Source organism: Cinclus cinclus, chromosome 5, assembly GCF_963662255.1.
Source record: "Cinclus cinclus chromosome 5, bCinCin1.1, whole genome shotgun sequence".
Classification (NCBI taxonomy): Eukaryota; Metazoa; Chordata; class Aves; order Passeriformes; family Cinclidae; genus Cinclus; species Cinclus cinclus.
In genome coordinates, this window is record NC_085050.1 from 28,287,833 (window position 1) to 28,309,710 (window position 21,878).

General features: G+C 33.2%; 1 protein-coding gene across 1 annotated transcript in view; it reads right to left on the reverse strand.

Moving 5' to 3' along the window:
- Positions 1-21,878, reverse strand: part of SGCZ (sarcoglycan zeta) — a 176,860-nt gene that overhangs the window by 10,043 nt on the left and 144,939 nt on the right. Inside the window, 2 exon segments of the mRNA XM_062492813.1 lie at positions 2,289-2,412; positions 14,545-14,617. Of these exon segments, the coding sequence (XP_062348797.1) occupies positions 2,289-2,412; positions 14,545-14,617 (197 nt within the window).

Below are 21,878 nucleotides of genomic sequence, written 5' to 3' on the forward strand. Positions count from 1 at the left end.
CCTCACACCAGGCTGTAATTCCCTAACATGGCCATAGTAACTCTGCACAACAGCTAATGCTGTGGTGCCTGTCATGTATGTGCCTTCCAAAGTTTCTGCATTTTCCTCTGACCCTCTCCAGTGAAGAGATTAAACAGTGGACTATAAAGGCATTGGCCAGATCTCAGGATAGAATTTCTCTGTGGATTTCAACTACAGTTAATTTCAGATCTTACTGAAATTGCAAGCATTCAAGACTTTGAACTTTCTCAGATGTATATTTATTGAACAGTTCATTAGGAAAGAGTGGAGAAAGGTTGGTAATTTGTTTTCTGATAATTTTCAATCTAACTTCTGTGTAGGGAACCATAGATGTGCAAAGTCTTATAGAAAAATACTGATTTTTAAGAAGAAGTTCAGAAAAGTCAGCTTTTCACTGGCATTTTTTTACTACAAAACATTTAATACCTAATTGAATTCTAGTTCTGAATAATATATAATATAGGCATTATATCTTTTCTTGGATTCCCATTGTCAAAGTCCAACTGAGGTCATAGGACATTATTTCCAAAACTACCTTTCCAACAAGGTATAGTAAATACTTAAGAAAAATTAGAAGTCATGCAATTAAATCACAATGTTGATATGGACAAAAAAAACCTGATGCATCCACAGATAAAATATTTGTATGGAGAGGTGTATGTTACAAAACAAAGAGAATATATAAACAAGCACTGCCTAAATAATAATGGAAGTCTGAGGAAAGGTAACAGTATTTCCATTGGCTTCTTTTTTTAAAACTTGAATTTAAATTTTACTTTTCCTCCCTGGCAATATCATGGAGGAAAAGAACAAAGAAATACATTCTATTTGTAAAAAAATTGTTAATAAATTTAGGAAACAGAATAGATTTGGCCAGGTAGGGAATTATGAAGGGAAGACAAGACAGGTTGCAGGAAGATCTAGACTCAAAAATACACACAGAAAGGACAGTGATGAGGCAGGACAATATCTACTATTAAAAGAGGATTAGATTTTTTACTTCTATCTCAGCAATGTTAGGAAACAATAAGAGAGCTGGTAAGTAAAGATGAGAGACTGGGAGAAGGGCTGTTTTTGGAGAAACTCAAAAATAAGGTGGGGCATGTGGTATATAAATATTTGAGACTCTGAATTAGGAAAACATAGTGCTTTAGTTACACTGGACAGACACTTGCATCAATAAAAAAATGTTATCCAAACAGGTTTGTGATGCAGTATATTGGCCAAAATGTTCCTGTCTGCCTTGTAATGTAGAGTGTGCATTCCAGGGGACTATCTACCACAGATATGAATGTTGATTTTGTTTGGTCTTGCTTATATTGGATAGTGTGTAAAATATCTGGAAACATTTGGTAGAGAATACAAAATACAAAAACAAAAAGCAAAAAAATTTCTAAAGAAAATTCACAATGACATATTTACATAATGGATTTCCAAAAATGCTGTAATGTACCAAGCCCCTCTGAGAACAATTTGAAGATCTATCAATTCCTCCAAAGTGCCTAAAAGAAATCTGATATCTCTTGATAGCTTTCAACAAGTTTTTTGCTTTTTGTTTTGTTTTGTTTTCTAAAGTTGTATCATTTATGATACATGAAGATGAAAGGACTGCCATACCAGCAATTCTTCATACATTTCTGCAATACATAGATTGCCATCCCAACAAGTGATGCAATTTTGAATAATTTTCATGAGTTCACACAGGTTTACATGTGAAGACTCTACCAAAATCTTTTTATGTCAATCATTATCACCAATCTCCGAAACAAGACACTGATGAAACAGGAGAGAAAATACAATGGAAGGAATCTGTCTCTCTTACAGAGATAGTAAAAGATTAAGGAGTTAAACTACAGGTAGAGCAAATCTGTTAAACTTCTTAATCATGGTTTAATGATGCCTTAATCCAAATTAATACAAACTTCTCTGTCTAATTTTGACAGATTAATCCAAATCTAAGTTTTTGCCAGTATCACTTAACTGCTTCTGTTCCATGGAAGATTTTTCTTTGACTCGTAATTTACAAGTAATTCTGATCTGTATTAATTTAACCAAGTTTATTTTCAGTGTGGATGAAACTTGGGAATTCAAATATTTGTAAAAAAGGAAATAAATATTAATAATCGAACAAGCTAAATGAAAATTACTTGAACAAAGGCAAATGCAGAACACTTTTTGTGTTGTTTACCTTGCAGCTGAATAAACCCTCCTCACACTGTGTTATGCTCAGCAGAGGTGTAGAACATTTCTCTGCTGGCTGAACTTACCTCCCCTTCTGTGGACTGCAAGTGAAGTTCCTTCCTACAGGTAGCCTTTAAGTCTCCTGCAGCTGCATTGACTTGCACACCCCTGGGTGCTTCCATCACCAAAGCTCTTGTAGGAGATTCAAGTCTGAAAGACAAAAACAATCACTGAGAAAAAATGCACTGAAATGAACCACCAAAAACTTCCCAGCCTCAAAACCCACGATGCAGGTAGATATTAACATATTTTGAAAGGCAACAAAGCAAAACCAGATTATATGTCTGATCCTATGACTGCCTTATATGGCACAGAGATAGAAAAAAAGTGAAGCATTTAAGAATATACTGATGTAAACTTATCTGCTTAGTGATGCTTTTTGGCACTAGCTGTTAATGCATCTAACTGCTCTAATACTGAAATATAAATACTTAAGAATCTGCGCATCTCTGTTGATGCTTCTGTAATGACAGTTTAATACTAAAGTCTTCTTAGTGACTGATGACAAATGTTTAATGACAATGTTTGATGCTTGTTAATATTTGATGACAAATGTTTAAAGAGAAAACCAAACCTTTAATTGTTTTAGATGATGTGAAACTGGTTCAAATTGCTTTGACAGACTCATTCATGTTTTGGGTATGTTTAACAGCTTCATGTATGAAGAGAGGAAAATAAATCTCTTATACTGCAATCATTTGGGGGGCATTGTACGATTTTTGTGTTCTCCAAAACACTCCTTATGCTCATATATCCCTGTTATAGTAGGTTTAAGAACCATCAGTGCTTCTTGGTATCTTTACTCAAAGCAATTCTTGTTCTACTGTCAATCTTTCTGCTTCTCACTTCCATGTGCTCAAGATCCTCCTTGATGCAGAACTATGACACTTTCTTAGCTGTCCTTTCTCATAGTATTGTAGAAATTTTTCTTGAAAGGGAAGTACTAATGCAAAGACTTTGTAGAAAACACGCTGATATGCTGAATAAGGAAAATGACAGGATGAAAACTATTGAACTAGGAAACAATAATGTAGATTCTGATTGTGTTCAGTTTCAGAGTTACTGTATAGCACTAAAAGGGAGGGAGACAATTTTTTAAATCTATTTACAATTTAGTAATATAATGGTAGGACACAGCTCCACTTTACCTGAACAAAGGCTTTTTGTAAGATGAAATATGTTAATGATAAAAATGTCTAGACTGAGTAGCTTGAAGAAAACACTGCATTTCCAAACAAAGTGTCAGTGTCACAGCTATCCAAAAATATAATGAGGTACTAGATGTATAATGGAGAGAGTAGTTTGACAGAGAACTTGGTGCAGAAAATCCAGATGAGATCTGTCAAGCAATGGAACAAGAGAATTTCAAAGTATTTCAACTACTGTATTTTTTAAGTACAGAGAACAGTACTGGATTACCATTTTAAAACCAAAGTGCCACATTTGCATGCAAAGAAAGTCACTGAGATAGTGTCTGTGAAACATTTCTGTTTGTTGCAGGTCACTGACACTCAATAAGAAAAGGATGAAATGAAAAAAAAAAAAGCATTTATTCAGCAAACAAAATAAAGCTATTAATAACAGGTGTCCACATAGAGAAGAACAATTTGTAGATACTGATACCTAAAAAAAATACATGGGATGCATATAGATAAGAAAAATAGAAAAATATCTATCTCTGGTACTACTAGAACCTTTCTCTTTTTTTTTTTTTAGCTTTGTAGAGGGAGAAATTGAAGGTTCTGCACTTCTTTGTACTGGGGAAGAATCTAAATATCATTAATTATTTAATGACATACGCAAGTGCTTTTCAGGTGGCGGTTTGTGAACTTCTGATGGCTAAAGGACAGCAGAAAAAAAACCTTCCAAAATATTTTATAAATGATGTAAAGGATAAAGTTTAGAAATTAGATTTCTGAGAGTACTCCGGTGCCTTAATGAGGTTTTACCATGAACTTAAAAGAAAAATTGAATCGTATAAATGTTGAAAGATTTTTTTCTTCCACTACATTTTTTTCAGCAGCTTATCATTGTGATTTATAACCTACTTTACAGGAATAGCAACATTTTTCCGTTGTTTCAGATGCCATTTGATAATAATGAAGACAAACGTGTTCTTAGCTACGTTTATTGCATTCAATTCATATGTCTTAGCCAAGTCATAAATATTTCTGGTTTCATAACATTCAAAACCCTAACTAAAACTTTGCAGCTGGTGGACAATTAAAATCTGTTTAGGAACATCAAACAAGAAATTATGTTTTTCTTTAACGAATAAACTTTTGACAGTGTATAGCTTAAAGTTTAGTCTAGTTTCATCACAGTTTTTCATGAAGTACATTATCATAAAGACCTTTTTGTTTGTCTAAAAAGAAGATATTTGGGAAATGAGTTCCTTAACTTGAAAATTTTATAATATCAACCTTCTCCACACCATTGAGAAGAATTTTTTTTTTTTTTTTTTTTTTTTTTTAGGAAACAGAGATTCCTAGCAGTCTGGTAGATTTGAAAACACCACCCTTCTTATTAGTAAAACTGAATGCCTAAATCTGTTTTACAGTTCTAATTTACTTTTCTTATTGTTATTCCTTGGATGATCTGCTTTGCCATAGTTCTGATACCTTTAATCTCTCCTATAAACTCATTATAACACTACACATTGTAATGCTTATCCCTCCAAGGAAAAGTGTACTATTATAATAACATATGGAGAATTTGTTTTCCTTTCAGATTTGCTGATGGTGTGTCATAGTGGCATTTACATCTATGAGTGAATCCTATTCACAGAATTAATTTTTCTTTTCCAAACAACAAACTGCTCTGGTGGAGACGGTAACTACTGCTATTATTAAACAGAAAATATGAAACTGTAGGAAAGACAAAAAGGCTTTTAAAAAGAGTTTTACAATAATATAATTGGTCAATTTGCTAAATGTGATGATGCAAGATGATCTATCCAAAGCAGAGAAGGGCTTTTTCTTTTTAATTATCAGTGGTTAATTTGTGAAAAAAGATAAATTTCATAAGATCAAAACCATATGAATTTGAGCTGAAATCATGAAAGAATGATTGCTAGAAAAGGGAAACTTTTAAAATAACTTGAATATGTTCGTTTGAAGGTATTAAAATATTTCTCATCAGAAATATTTTTTCTTCATTTTGTATTTTCTGTTTACAAGCTGACCTAGATTGTATTTGAGAAAAGTAATTGAAAATATAAACTAAAAGAAAAGGTTTTCTTTTGGGTTTTAAGCAATATTTTAGATTTACCTGCTGCATAACCCTCATACTCACATGGGATATAATTTATCTATGTTAATTTTTTTCTGTTGGTTCCTGGAAAGTATTTCTTAAAATAGAAGGAATAGAAGATTCTCCTGGGCAGAAACAAATAATTTATTTGCTTTGTGTCTATTTAAACCCTATATCCAAACCATGATACTTAGTAAAACAACTGATATAAACCTCAACCAATTTAGAATTGCTATCTAAAACAATGAATTTAAAATATGTCAGCTAGAGATCTCACATGTAAAACAGGTACTCGTTTCCCCTTTATTGACATCTTTATAGCTGGGGAAGAAATCAACACTTGCCAGTATTTAACTTTAATACATTATAGTCTTGCCAACACATACTGTGCTTTTTTTTTCAGTGAGCATAGGAAACCCTTCTAGGAAAAAAAAAAAAGTGTTTTGCAAATATAGAACCCATGGAAAGTCTACACACTTACTTGTTAAGCCTATTGTAGATTTTCACAAATTAAAATAATTGTGCCACTGATCTTGCTACCTGTAGGTCAAGAGTTTTGGCAGACTGCGACTGTGGGTGGGTACAACACACGAAGATGAGAAGGAAGGCAAATGGATGTGCCAAATCTCTCTCTATTCCTCTTCCTACTGCTTTATTGTAAACAAGTACCCTCAACCCTAAAATCTCAGAGACTGCAGGACCTTTCTCTCCCACCAGTGAAAGGATTTTGTACCAAATTAGAATAAAGAATTTTTTCAAAATAATTTTGAAAATGTTTTTTCCAGAAACCTCCAACAATATAAAATATACATTCTTTCAATTTCTATTATTATGAAGAGCTGGCTGTCCTGATGTTAAAAGAAAATTATTCACATGTCCTCCAGTGAGACCAAGAGTCCTTAAAGGAGTCCAATGAATACTGATGGCAATAGATAAGATTAGGCTTTCCATTCAGTCCATTTTTTGGAAGCCAGGTTGTAACATGAAAAATAGCTAGCAAGTTTTATGATCATGGTAACAGAAAATCTTAAAGCTTTATATTAAGATAATGTAACTATTCAAACACTGGATTCTTGAATAGCTACATTTGACATCACAGTGGGAATAATATGAAAAAAAAATATTCAATCATTCCAACCTTATAACTTACACTATTTACAAAGTTATACATGCACATTTTACCATAGATATATATATATAAAAATGACTAAAATATTTTGATACATTTACACGTATCAAAATATGCACCTCTTCAAGATGCATGTGAACCATTGCCAGAATGCTAATACTTCTTGAAGCTTGTTGCATTGTGAAGCTTTTAACAAATTGCTTATATTTCCAGGATGATGTGTTTTTTTAAATATTACTGAAAAGCAGTGGTAAATTTGGAGGCCTCAACATTCTTAATATTGTTTACTGATCAACAGCTTTTCTGTATTAAGAAGCAAAATTCTCATATGTTCGTGTGAAACTTACTTTTATTTATGTGAAAACCCAATATTGGGCATGATTTGTCTCCAGTGTTTGACAGAAAAGTTTAACAGAAAGTTAGATAAGTGTTTTTTTGAAAATTGCATTGTCTTGAACCAATAAATATTAATCTTTTTTCCTCCTAATTTCCAATTGTGCAACTCATGGATGTTAAAATTAAAGAGGAAACTTTCATGACTTAAATCAAACTAGTAGAATGGTATACAATACAACATCGCATGTTATGTCCATGCTCTGCATGTCACTGACTTTGGCATGTGTCAGAATGCCCTTATTAAAATTCTCACCAACCTAGAAATTCACTGGGCTCAAAGATGGGTTCTAATTGCCCTGTACATGCCACAGATTTAAATCCAATAGGTCTGCTTTTTTGTAGCAACACTTGCAACCACTGAATATTTTAAAGTTACTTGGCATAGATGATAGAAAGAAAAAACATTTGACCACATAGGGAAATAAAGGATCTCTTCTGAGAATATAAATTAAAAATAAAATAAAAAAAAATTACTGAAGAGGAATAAAAATGACCAAAAGGTCATTGAAGAGTTTTTCAGAAGTGTTGTTAAAGGAATAGAAAGAGTAAGGAAGCATCAAGTAAAAGTGAGAAAGGCTGGAAAAACCATATATTTAATGCAAGAGCTTAACTAAATAAGCAGGTGATATGAGGAAGGTTAAAGAGAGCTTAATGCATGATTCTTTCTTAGCATGGGTGAAGGCATAGCCAGAATAGCTAAAGACAAAGAAGCTATCAAAACTAGAAGTAATATTAAGAAGAAAAGGAATCAAAAACATAAGTGGCATCTCAGCTAGTAAAAAATCATGCAGGCATGAGTCATCTAAAACAAAAACCTTTGAAAATCAAGCAAATTAGTAGAAATGTAAGGTTTAGAACATGAGTTTTTATTTCTTAGAGAAACACCAAAACATGCTTGAAACCTCCAGGCTGTGAGAAAAAGTTATGGATATGAGACAATCCAACACAATTGCTTAAGGAAAAGTGTGGGGAAAGGATTTGTCATAGTCCTGACAACTTAGAGCTACCCCATTCTACCCTAAATGTTTCCCTTTGCATTATCTTCCTTATTTTTACTCTGGCTTTAATCCCCTTCTACACATGCCCAGCCTTTCTACTAAACATTCTTACATGAAATTTCTTTACAAAAATAGCTCCATTACCTGAGTTGTTTTTTCAGAATATATTTCCTTAAATTAGAAATCTATCTTGTCAGAAAGAGATTGAAGCAACTTGCCCACAGAAAATGCTCAAGGGCTTGTCAAGAGTTAGATCAGAAAATAAAGTGCCTGGGGGAGACTGAAGAGTCTCAGTTTGGAAAACCATTAGTTTCCTGTGATTAGGAAGCAACAGCCCAGACCACCTGTAATTGTCTAATGATATTTTCTATATTGTTTCTCTAAGGGGTCTTAAGATGATATAAACAGATATATTTTAGCTGAGGCAAACTGTGACATGGCTTGATCCACATTTTTAGAAAACTGCATCTCAAGGAAAATTATTCTGCTGAAAATCCTTTGACAGGTTCAACTTCAAACTCCACAGATTAAGCATAGCAGAAACCTTGGAAAATACTTTCCAATGGCCCATATTTGTATTCAAATATTCCAAGAAGAAAATTTAAAAAAAAAAAAAAAACAAAAACAGCCAATCATGAAAAAAAATAAGGTTTGGTGTGTTTGCTTTCAGTCACTTTTTTAGGACAACTGCCATGTCCAAACAAACTAGAGAGATATTTTCACTTTCTGCAATACAAAATTGAGTAGTAGATTGTGAAGAAGTCAAAGAGCTTTTTTAATTCTTTTGGCAGTGAATTCCATCTTGAGATACAATGAATGATAAAATGTGAATTGCAGGATAAGACATGTAAAATCATTCATTCTCTCTGGCCAAAAGCTATCTTTCAAGTTCTCTCTATAATTATAGATATAAACAATAGGAACTGTTTGGTGGACAGCAGAACTAATAGTTTCATAAACTCATGTACTCCCCATAATTTCTGAGCCTCCTTGTTCTTCTATCCAGTTTGTATGAGCTCCAGATCCCTCACAAAATATCAGGAGCATGAGAGGAAAGAATAGACAGAGACACAAAAAAACTATAAAATTAAGATGCCTTGTTTTCTTGTAAAAGTTGTTAAACAGCATCACTGAAAACTGAGATACTCCCAGAGAGGGAAAAGGAACAGCTGGAGTGAGGAAAAAGTATCTTTGGAGAAATTTAGTATGAGGAGAAATTAAAGAAACTAAAGATTGCTCAAATGGGAAAAAATATATCAGTAACCCTTTTTAGTAATGCATTAGTAAGCCTGTTTACTTAGAATCAAAAGAAAGACATGAAATGAAAATATTAGGTATATTACAGCATCGTTGCTTAATGACATATAGTACAATATTTATGGAATATAAGTAGCATACCAAATCATGTTTCATCAGAAAAAAGTACAGCAAATGCAGGCACGGTGGTATGGTGAAACAAGTCTGCATTTAGAGTCCAAAGCATGCAAAAAAAGAGTTCTAGTATCTCTAATATCTCCGGGGTATGGAGGACTGTTGCTCAACTTCCATTTAAAAAGACAATGAAATGCTTCCACCTGTAGTATCAGCGAAAATGAAAAGCTTGGAAAAACTGTGGGCTGTTGTGCCTAGTCCTAGGCTGGACCTACACAAAATTAGAATTAATTAAGCAGCAGCTTGGATCTGGAAGCAGTGTGAAAGCAACCACAATTGAAACAAGCCTTGCAGGAGCCAAGGGCACGCAGGAGGGCACCCACTGAAACCTTGAACATGTCCCTCCGGCACTCTGAGCACTCACTGGCCGTGCCTGCTGTCAGACAAGACAGAGCTTCCAGTGAACAAAGATCCTCAGGTGCCTTCACAATAATTGCAGTGTAAAGTTGCCATGACTTTCATTAATTCAGCATTGTGCAGATGCTTTCTAATGCTACAAGCTTTATATGGGTTTTCAGATGAGGTTGATAGGGCAATATAATTACCATCACAACCCTGTGGAGGTTGGGACAGCTACTCTTGGAGCCCATCTGCGGGTTCCTGAAGGCATGACATGGCATCATCATAAAGCAAACACAATCATAAGCCCAATAGAAAAGGACCTGGGGATGCTGGTTGAGCATGAGCTAGCTGTGCCCAGGTGGCCAAAAAGGCTGATGGCATCCTGGCCTGTATCAGCAAGAGTGTGGCCAGCAGGAGCAGGGCAGTGACCTTGCCCCTGTGCTCAGCACTGGGGAGGCTGCATCTTGAATTCTGGGTCTGGTTCGAGTCCTTCACTGTAAGAAGGACATTGAGGAGCTGGAGTGAGTCCAGGGAAGGGCAACGGAGCTGGGTGAAGGACTGCAGTGTAAGACATAGGAGTGGCTGAGGGAGCTGGGGTAATTCAGCCTGGAGAAAAGGAGGCTCCAGTATCCTAAATGAACCATATGAAAACTCAATGGATTTTTCTATCTCTTGTGATAGTAATATTCCTATCCTTTGTATCTTGGTTCCTACTAGAGCCTTTTCCCTTTCCAATGTCAAATATAATCATCATCACTGAACACCAAAGCAAATCATTCTTTCAGTTTAAGAGCCATACACAGCTACCTTTTGTTTCTACTCTGTCCTATCTGCATAGAAATTACAACCATTCATTACTGGCTTTTTTCTCAGTTTACTTCAATATTTTAAAAATTATTATATATATATATGCACACATATATAGACACATGTATATGTATATGTATATGCATATGTATATGTATATGTATATGTATATGTATATGCACTTAATGTATATTTTAAAAGAGAAGAGTTCATTTATACTTAAAAAGAGAAGCTTAACTTTTGGAAGTTTTTCAAATTTTGCTATACCCATACCTATTTTTGTATGAACATGTATGTTAAAAATTAATATTTTCAACAGCTAGCAATAAGACTAAGCAAACAAGTTTCTGTCAATATACATGCCCCAACAATGAAATAACTAACATAAATTATGAAAACAAAAATAGCAATTATTTCTATTTTATTAGAAAAGGGTACTGAAAGTAGCTAAAATCTGACATTATTAAAACAGCCTAGGAAGGGAGACGGGTTTTTTTACTCTGCTGCATTTTCTACCTTTTTATGGCTAAAAATAACTGAACAGTCATGGTGATTTTGTCACTCTCAACCTGCCCAGATGACTAACAAGTTAAGGTCAAAATTTCTGATGTGATCTCTGGCTCCAGGCTTTTACAAAAGAAATATTTGGGCCTATTAAAAAACCAATCCTTAAATGTCACAAAAGGTGTCTCTTACAAACCATGAGATAGCTCTGAGTGAACCAGACCTCCTGTGCAAGATAGGTGTATTTTTAATTCTTATTAGAGGTAAAGCAGAATTCAAATATCTTGCATGGTTCCTTTCCACTTGATCGATTTTCATCTCATTATTCCCAGCATTAGCTTGCAGGATTAACTGATAGTGGTGTGTGAGGCATGACATTGAAGTGAAAAAAAACCTTAAATTTGATCTTGCAGTTATCTCCAGAGGACAACAACAAATTAATTCATCCCCTTATTAAAGGTGTTATTGAGGGCAAAGTTATCTGCATTTAACTACTCTCTGCCTATTTTGTGCATGGGTATTGCCTATTAGTGCACCATATTTTAATGCACTGTTGGCATTTGGGGAATATATTGGCAGTTTAGCTCTCCTTACTGTGTTCCTGTGAGAAAGAGTAGCAAGAGAAAAATGAAGATTCAATTATTAAGATATAATTAATTTTTTTTATTCTAATGCATGATTCTTTTATGCTACTTATCCCAACTAATGAAAGTCATCTTTAATAAGTTTTTGGGATTTGACACAAAAGCTTTCACAAAGGATTGTATAACAGTACTGTCTGAAAGCAAAACCTTTCCAGTATTCTTTGAAAAAGCAATAAAGGAGAAAGATGTGACCAAAATGGTTGGACACATAGGAATGAATTATATAAGTACTGATTAAAGTTTATTTTCACATAACACATTTTTAATTGTAAATATTAGGGGAGTTTCTCTGTATGAAGACCTTAAAATCTGGCTATAGAACTAAGAATGTCTGAGGAAAGGTTTAGATATGTGGAGCTTATGTAAATCTGACTTTATCTTTTTGCCTTCCTGTCCACAATAGGTTAAACTAAAATCCCAGGAAGTACTATGATCCTTGTGGGTATGAAATTCTTAGCCTGAATTTTCTAGTTATGTTTCAGAGTAATCAAGGTGGTCATTACTCCATTTTTAGAATATTCAGTAGTCAATCATTTTGTATATACAAGGATATTAATAAGTTTCCAGCATATATTATTTTGGAGAAAAAAGTAAAAAAAATGTCCTGAGGTTTATTCATTGACCACAAATACATATTCCAGCAAGAAGAATATGGGGCAATTTATGCTTGAATTAATGATTTAATATATATTTTGTCATCTTTCAGCCCTGTATACAATAATTCTGATAGCTTAATGTATTTACATTTATCCACTGCAATTTGCTGCCAAATTGCATCCAAGTGAGACTACTGAGCAAAAATGAATAGTGTTAATTCAGCAAACTTTCTACTCTTATATTACTTACCATTAATTTTAACCATCCAAAGACACAGGGATGCAGCACTTGAGAAAACAGTCTGGGTGATTTTAGGACTGCTATTATTGGACACTTTGGGTAAGTTTATTCTAAAACATTAAAAAGTAATGGAACCCACACCAGCCCACTTAAATGTCCTAATAGTAACTGTCACATTTTAAAATTACTAAATTTACTTGAGAGTTTAAAAAAAGAATATGATGAAATCCTACCGATATAGAGGAGCACATGTGTACAAAAACTTGCAGGACATAATATGGACTGAATATATTAAGAATAAACCACTTAAAAGTCAACTAAGGTTACTTTACCCAACTCCAAGGATACCTGTTTCTTCACTTTTTTGATTAAAACGTATGGGTTAAATTCATTATTAATGAGAGGGCAGAAAGTTGAATGCCAAATGCTTGCTAACATAAGTCCATCTTGGAAAAATGAACTGAAATAACAGTAGAGTGGAAAACATTAAGCAATAATAGGAATCATGACAATGAATAAAGACAAAAGACTGGAGCGGTGAATGGAGGGGTGAATGTCCCACGTCTGAATTTCAGAAGCAACGTGAGGTGATTTTAACCTTACTTAAATTAATCCTGAAGACACAGGATTATCTATTTTACCATAAATTTTCCCCTCTGTTAATATTATTTAATGATTAGAAAGAAGTAGAGAAAGTAGTGTTTGCACATTCTTTAGAGTGGGACAAGTTCCATCCTCTTACCCAAATTATTGGTCCCCTGCAAAAAGAAAAGCATGTTATGTTTCTTTAATTTCTGCCCAACTTCCTCTGATTAGAGATCATATCACCTTGGTGATTGTCATTAATAAATGCCTTTAGAATTATTTTCCACAAAGGACTGAGAGGAGTCATGGAAGGGGACATGGAAGAGATTTTTAAGATATAAATCCAGCAAACCAACCCTCTGGAAGAACCTAAAGCTCTACATTGCTTTAAAATGTTTGGTGTAAATAATCAAACACAATCATTTACCTCACACACTCCATGTACAATGGTCAAACTTGTCCACATGGACTGCTTCACGTAAATGATTTCTGCAACAGTTATTGGTCCATGTTCCTAAATGCCTTTGCAAATGTAAGGCTGAGAATTTAACCATGCTTTTCCGTAGCAATTAATCAGAAACACTTCTGAGCAGGTAAAGAGATAGTCATGTAATGTTCAAAAATCATAGTAGAATTGACTCAAAGTCTATATTGTTTCTCATCAGTTCTGCTGGGAGTAACATTAGGAAGGACCTTTGATTTTCTGTGATTGTTATAAATCACAACCATATAAATCACAGATAAGTACTTAGCAGCGCACACACATGCACTTAAAAAAAAGCTTTCACTTTAAACCTTTCTAAATTTTCTTTTCTACAAATTTCTTAGTAAATTTTAAGCCTAATCTTTTACTATCTACTGATTTTTCCAATTCTTTGACTATGTACAGAAAAATTTTACATTTAGAAATGCAGCCTTGCTTGGTAATGTATTTTTAAAAAGTTTGTGGGTTAGTATAAAAAAACAAACAACCCAAAAACACCGCTAAATGGAAAAATCAGGGACTGTTTACTTTAACTTGACATATATATTCTGTAACAGCTCATAAAAATATCAAACTGGTCTGATGCTATTGAACAATACTACAGACATTGGACCTTCAAAACACTGGAATATTGCAGTCTCTAGGGAAAATATATTTTTCAAGAATTCTAATATGGGAGGCAGGTCATACATTAAAAAAAAAAAAACACTGTATTTTACATTTCATTTTATAGGAGTTTGTGGGAGATTTTTGACTAGTTAGAAGAAACTGGAGTCTATCAGTGTTTTTGTATCTATGAGTCATTAAATAGGCAGTATATATATTACTATACAGATACTGTTATTTTAGAACAACTTTTTGAACAGCACCTACTTGAGGTCTTGGGAAGGTTCTGCTCTGATATGGGGTGTCTCCACAGAGTGCCCAAACACTGCCCCTTCTGTGCCTAAAATACATAAATAAAATACAGTACAATTACTTTGGAAAATAAAAACACATGAAATATATTGAAATATATGACCACAAGTTGACACTGTTTGTAAAAAAATGTCTGATCAAATAAATTATTAATAATTATAAATGTTTCTTCACAGTTACATCTTCATTTCTATATCAAAATCTGGATCAACATCCTGTGAAAATCTGTATTTCTGCTTTTTTCACATACAAATCTGAAACACAGACCCAAATTTTTCAGGAATGGTTTGCCTGAATGCTTGTCTCCATATTTTGGAGAACAGCTATTTTACAGAGAAATCATATAAATTTGTGTGCAAAAAAAAAAAAAAACAGTAGAGAAATATCTGCTGCATTTTACATTCTGTTTATTTTGATTGCTTAAATTGAGATGCCAAGCTTTTAGAAGTTTTGAGTTAACTGTCTCTTGCCTGAAGATGCTGGCTCAATCTAGATATCTGACAGTTTCAGAGTTTCTTTCCATCAGATCTTTCTCACCGAAAAATTTTATTCTCATGGAATGTGCTTTAGGTTGTGTTAGGAGTGGACACTAAGGTATCTACTACTGAGCATTTAAAATCCATGCAAAGAAAATGGCTAACAATTTTCCAAATCTGAATTGCTTCTCTACTGAATTTTAATTTATATTACTAGGTCCAAGTTGAATATGGTAATTCCACAGTTTTCATTACTCAACCAAGATTTTTCATTGGGAAACACCTCTTCAATTAAAAAAATAGAACTCTAGCAAACATTCACTGACATTATTTGAAAAAAGACTATTCTTTAATCAATTTTAAATGCATTTCTTGAAAGAAGATGATGGGGGGGAAAGACAAAAAAATAATAAATATCTTTATTCTTTGTTAAAGTAATAGAAAACTCAAGAAGGGAACAACACAATAGAATCAGCTTTTCTCTTACCTCTCCCTTCTAAGGACTGGACACATAAGTTATTTATACCACTCACTTTACATTTAATAGATAGAAATAGCCTCCATATATTTTTAGGCATTTGAAGTTTGCCTTCTCTTTTTTACTTGCTGAACAATCATCATGCCTATCCTTGTTTACTGATTTATCCAATGCCATTGTTTTTGTCATCCACTTACACAAATTTTACTTTCCTCCTCTGAAGATGGTTTACTGGGCATTGTTTAGGGCAAACAGCCTAGAACTGGGGAGTGTAACTCTTTCCAACAGAGAACCTCCAGCAAAGGTAAAAGAACTCAAGAAAATTTGTAAAAGAGGTAAAGCATTTATCTTCTATCAATATAAGATCAAGGAAACTGTCTGGGATAACTATAGTTCATGACTAAATATTCTTGAATTAATTGTTATATTTCAACAGCAGAAGGTTTCTTTTGTTCTGAGACTTTAATTCTGAATAGACCTAAAAATATACCTACAATATCTCATAGTAGGTCTGCAAAAAGTGCTCAACAGAACATAAGCATCACTCTAATTGCTACAAAATTTTAAATAAAATAAAGTAGTTTCAATTTTTAAAATATTTAAATATTTTTCAAACTTTTTCAGAAACTCTGGATGTCAAAGAAGATTGGTATTAGATACTTTTACAGTTAACCAATTTAATTTAGTTTCAAACATTTGCCAGGATTTGAAAGTAGAACAAGGCTACAGATGTCCAATTGGTAACATTATTTTTTAGTGTTAAAGGGAAAATAGCCTGAGCAAGAGGCAAAAAAACACCAAGCTAAGAAAACTTCAATCTGGTAATAATTTTCTCCACCTTCATTAAAAATAATAAACTCCACCATTATTAAAAGAAAACATAAACAAAAACAACTAACCAAAAAAAACCAAAAAAACAAAAAAAACACCCAACCAACCCTACCCCACCTCCAGAACCTTCATTGTAAAGTGGTCTACTAGCATGGAGTATTGAAGAGAGGAAGAGTAATGAATTAAAATCCTAAACTGTTATCTCCATAAATCTATAACCTTTACAGATATTCTGGCAAAGAACACTGAAAACAGCTTTATTACAACTGCTACTTTGAAGAAGACACAAAAAAACCTCAACAAAATAGACTATCTATAACCAATGTTTGCTGAGTGCTATGGAAAAACCACAGTAGGAAAAACCCCAGCATCTCTTTTTTTCCTAGTATTATTCCTAAATGTGCTGTGCAGAATTTAGTTTTTAAATCTGGCAATGACTTGAGGTTCTCTTTCCTTGAAAAGACCAGAATAGCATGTCTGTATAGCCAGGCCTTTTGTCACTCAAAATAAAGCTCACTGCCATCTACACTAAATATACTGAGAGCTGAATATCCAAAATCAAAGAGTGTGTCTCCAGATTTTTGAAGGTGGCAATGAGATATGAAGATGTAAATAAGTGAGCAGAATTCAGAGTTGCCAGTCTTTACTTATGAGAAGACCATGCCTGTAATATTTGAAAGAGCATTATCAATGTAAAGATGCACAAAATTCAATCTAGTGTGAGTCTGACATTAAATCAATCAGAATTGCCAAAGGTAATATCGGGCATAATAAAAGTTAAATGTCAGCTGGCTATAACCCAGCTTTAGCATTTCCTCACTTTCAGCATAATTTTTTTTTAAAGGTGAGAAGGCATTTCTTCCCTAAAAAAAATAGAAATCTGAAAGAAAGGCCAAGTTCTTCAAGCAGACTCACAATCCAGGCAGGTAGAATTAAAGATAAACTGATATAATTAAATAAAATATATTTAGAGCTAAAACCAAACCACATAGGCTCCTTCTGCTACTTGAAAATAGAATCTTAATGTTTTTTTCTTCTCATACAGCCTCAAAAGCAGAAGTATAACAATACTTGTGGTAAATGTTTTATCCTTAAAAGAAACCCCCTACTTTTGACAAGTTCAAGTATATTTCCAATTCCTTTTATTATATAGTGGAATAAAAGCAGACACTTTCAATTATCTTGGTTTTAGCAAGAAAGGTAAAAAAGATCAACCAACCAGAATTTACTGCTATATTTCCAGCAGTTAAACAGCAGGATCAAGAAAAAAGAAAATCATCAGCATTACTGAAAAGTACAGGAGAAAAACTATATTATCCTCTTTTTTTTTTCAATTTACTATATACAAATCTATAGTAATTTGACGAGAAGTTGGATCATATTGTTCAGTATTATTAAGAAATGCTACTATGGACATACCTTCTAATGATATAACTAAATAAATAGAACTATAAAATCAAATTCAAAGTCCATAGCATTTTTTTCTAAATGAAAGAAATACACTTTAGGTATTTGATACGTCACAATGTTAAAATACTTAGTTTTTACAGAAATAAGAGGACATTCTAATTACTGTATTTCCAGACTTACAGAATTATAACCAAGACCTACTTTGACATGAGTGAAATTCTAGTGACAGATCAATGAATAGAAAAAAGGTATATACATTTAAAAAAAGGGTTGAACCCTAAGGCCCTTTCAACTACAGCACTAAAGGAAGTAGTTAGGAACTGAATTCAAAGGGACATGAGTTAGAATGGCTAACTATAAAAAGCAATCCTTTTAGAAGAAAAATAATCACAAGGCCATGGAGTAGCTGCAAAGGATCTAAAATCAAAACTGTAAGTGTAACTGAGCAAAATTACTCACATCTTCAGCTTCCAGTTAATGAGAATAAGTTAAGTGAAGACTTCACTAAGAAAGAAGCATCTGTGCAGGCAAATTATCGATCAAAGAATACCAGCTATAGATGTTGCTAGATAAAACTCAGTAAACAGCACAAGTCAGGTAAAAGGCCAAACGTTCAATTTATAAAGAAACCTTTTTATGCAGAGCTGATTTATAAACACCAGATCTTTAAGAACCTTTTTTTGATACAGAACAAATCAAAATTACCCTTTTACTACAAGCAAAAACAGTCACATGTTCCTGCTGAAATGGAACATTCAGAATTCAGAAAGAGCAGTGTAAACTACTAATTTCTGCTCAACTTACTGGTTTCTGAAATTCAACCTTTTAGAAATTACTAGTGTCATAAAAAAATGGAAGTGCAACATCGGCATTTGCTTCTGGCTTGTATTTGCTTACGTATGTGCATGCTGAGGGAGTTTTTCATTTATTCAACCATCAAATAATCTTTTCATACTTTCTGAGTAGTTAGCTTACATAACAAAATGGTACCTTTCAGTGGCTTTGTAAGTGACTAGGATGAAAAGATAGAGCTGGAGGGGTTTTTTTTAGTTTTGGGTTGGTTTTTGGGCGGAGGGGCTTTTGGGTGTTTTGTTTTGTTTTGTGGAAAGAATGTTGTCTGAAGAGATGATAAGGCAAAAACTAAAAACTAATGAAGTGTTTGCTGTGACTCACGTACTACCATTATCCCACCCCTTCACAACATTCTTGTAAGCAAATCACCTGACAATGGAATTGTGAACCATTTTGATGTGTACAAACTACACGCCATGGACACAGCTCAGTTTTACCACCTCGATCTTTTACTAGGTTTTTCAGAAACATCAAATAACAATTACAGAGATTATACAAGTAGTAGATTGGGATGACAATTTGTCTGCCGACTTCCAGACTTTAAAGGAGGGTTTGTAAAATATTTATTATTTTTGAAGCTTACAATTTTATTTGTTGCACATTAATTAGTTAATTTAAAGCATTGACAGATTTCACAGAGGGATAGATAATCAAATTTTTTTACCATTGAAGAGACCTTAAAAACACAAACTGTGCATTTTATGTTCAGAACTTTTATGTTCTAAAAATTTAATTGCAATAAAAAATAAAATTCCTAAATCTTGTACCGTGTGTACATAGATAAAAAGGGTTTTTGTGAACTTTGAGGTCTGTTGCTCAATAATAAGGCCTTGGAAGAGCTAATCACTGCCAGACTAGAAAACAAAAACCCAGAAATATTAAACGGTGCTAAACAATGATCATTAAAAGATGACATAAAATGTTTGTTCCTGCTTTTGTTAAAGTCTGGTTATTGTCATTTACTTTGGGATGAACAAGAATGCAGCTTCTGTTGGTTGTGCATCTCTTCAAGACTTTCAGTTTTTTAAGTTACTTGAAGTGTAATTTAGTTAGATACTTGTATTTAAAAATGAGATTCAACTGGATTTTTGCTATGGAGGTGTACAAAACGAAAATTAAAGTAAGCTATTTTCTGAAAATATGATTAGTATGATTGCTGGCATTTCAAACTTGCAGGCTCCCTCAGCAGGAAAACTGACTAATGTTAAATGATGAAGGTTTCAGAAATGACACTGAGGTGGCCATACATGAGGTGTATTATAGGTAAGAGGTGGTAGTACAGCCTGATTAGATGCAGTTGTTTACTTATAAACTAAAGCATGTACATTGGAATCTTCAATGTTAAGCTGTTATTAAAAAGAAAACTCTAAAAGGAGTGATTTAGATTTATTACTCAAAGCCCTTGAATATGACTAATTTGTGAAGCATATTTTCTTCAGTAAGGCAGCCTTACTAAAACAAAACTTTTACTAAGCCTTTCATTTAAATAAGAAGAACAAGTTCCCCATTAAATTAAAATTCAGCATCTTCAGTGAGCTAAATTTTGATCAAAGCAAATTGTGACACCAGGAAATACTTGCAAAATTGCCAGTCGGTATTTATCTCCTTAAATAGCATCTTAACTTGTAAAATACAAACATCTGAAACACAGATTCTTAATGGCGGGCAGTTGAGACACCTCTTCTCTTTCAATGCAAATGAAACTGTCTGTTCAGTTTCTTATCCATAGCATTGTTTGAAGGTTCACATCCAAAATCTCTGTTTGACTACCACTTGATTTAATTTTCTGAAAAAGTAAATCTATTTGAATAAAATCTGGACTGAGAATAGCAGTAACATAATTCAATTAATAATTGGAAATGGCTTTTCTAAATGCTCCCTCTGAGATGAGAAAGCCAATAAATGTAAATGAAACTGCCAAGAAGTCACATTAAATTTGAATAGTTCCTCAAAACATGAATGAAATAGAAATATATATAAGGGGTTTAGAGAAAAGAGGTTTTAAAAACATAATAATTTCTGTAATATCTTTTACTTTTTCTCCCTATTACGTATGGCAGACGGAGATACACATGACAATAAAAATGATGAAATACAATCATTTTCTGCTTGAATTGATCCAGTCTCCTTGAAACTTTACAACAGCTAGATTTATGAATAGACTTAAAGCTTACATTGAGATTTCACAGTAAATAATTTCTAGTACCCTCCCTCTCAAAATTCATTATCTTTTCATATAAATCATAATCTGGACTTCACTTCTCTTAAAATTGTGTAAATGATTTTGGGTTCATCATAGTTCATCAAACACAAAAAGTATCCCTGTCTATATTCAAAAGATAGCATTTTAATGGGATTATTTTCATATTTAATAAATACAAAAGATCACATTTTCAATTTGTTGTAGTAGATAGCCCTAGATTTTGGAACACTCCGGTTTATGCTCTAATGAATAGTTAACAAGTTTCAAAGCAGAATTGCTGTTTCCCTGATGAAAAATGAATGAATCAATGAATAAGAAGACTATCAAACAGCAGTCAATAGCTTCATAACCAGGGGACTCGGTTGGAATGTAAAGGAACTGTACATAAACTTGGATATCCCAAATACAAAAATGGGAGAATGAGAAAATTTTTTCTTACACAGTTTCAAGAACAAGTAACAATGATTTCCTATTTTGAAGCTTTTTGTAAAATACACCTGCACACCCACAAAACCTAGCCAGGAATGCCTATCAGTTTCATAGATTCATATAATCATTAAGATTGGAAAAGACCTCCAAGATAATCAAGCCCAGTCTTTAACTTTAGAAACTTCTAAAATAAAATGAATTATGATTAGATTTTGATAAAAGTAAAGGGCATTTCCCCTTCATTGATGACATTTCATAAATAAATAGTTTGATTTTGAAAACTTAAAAGCTCAGAGGAATTTATCAGAAATTTGTCCATTAAGCCTAGCCATCACACTAGTTCTATAAATTAGGAACATAGACTAGTTATATTTTATGTGTAGCCAAAATGAAGAAATTGGCATCTCTAGAAGTTAGTTACTAATGATAATGACTGTGACTAGAGCAATGATGCACAAAACCGAAGCACCTTGAAGCTTTTCCTTCAACACCTGATCAGCGGTTGATGATCTGAATGTTACCTAAATTGTGAAAATCTTGTTTGGAAATCTCACTTTAACCGTATCAGAACTCATCCAAGTATTTTAACTGCTTCACAGGGTACCACATT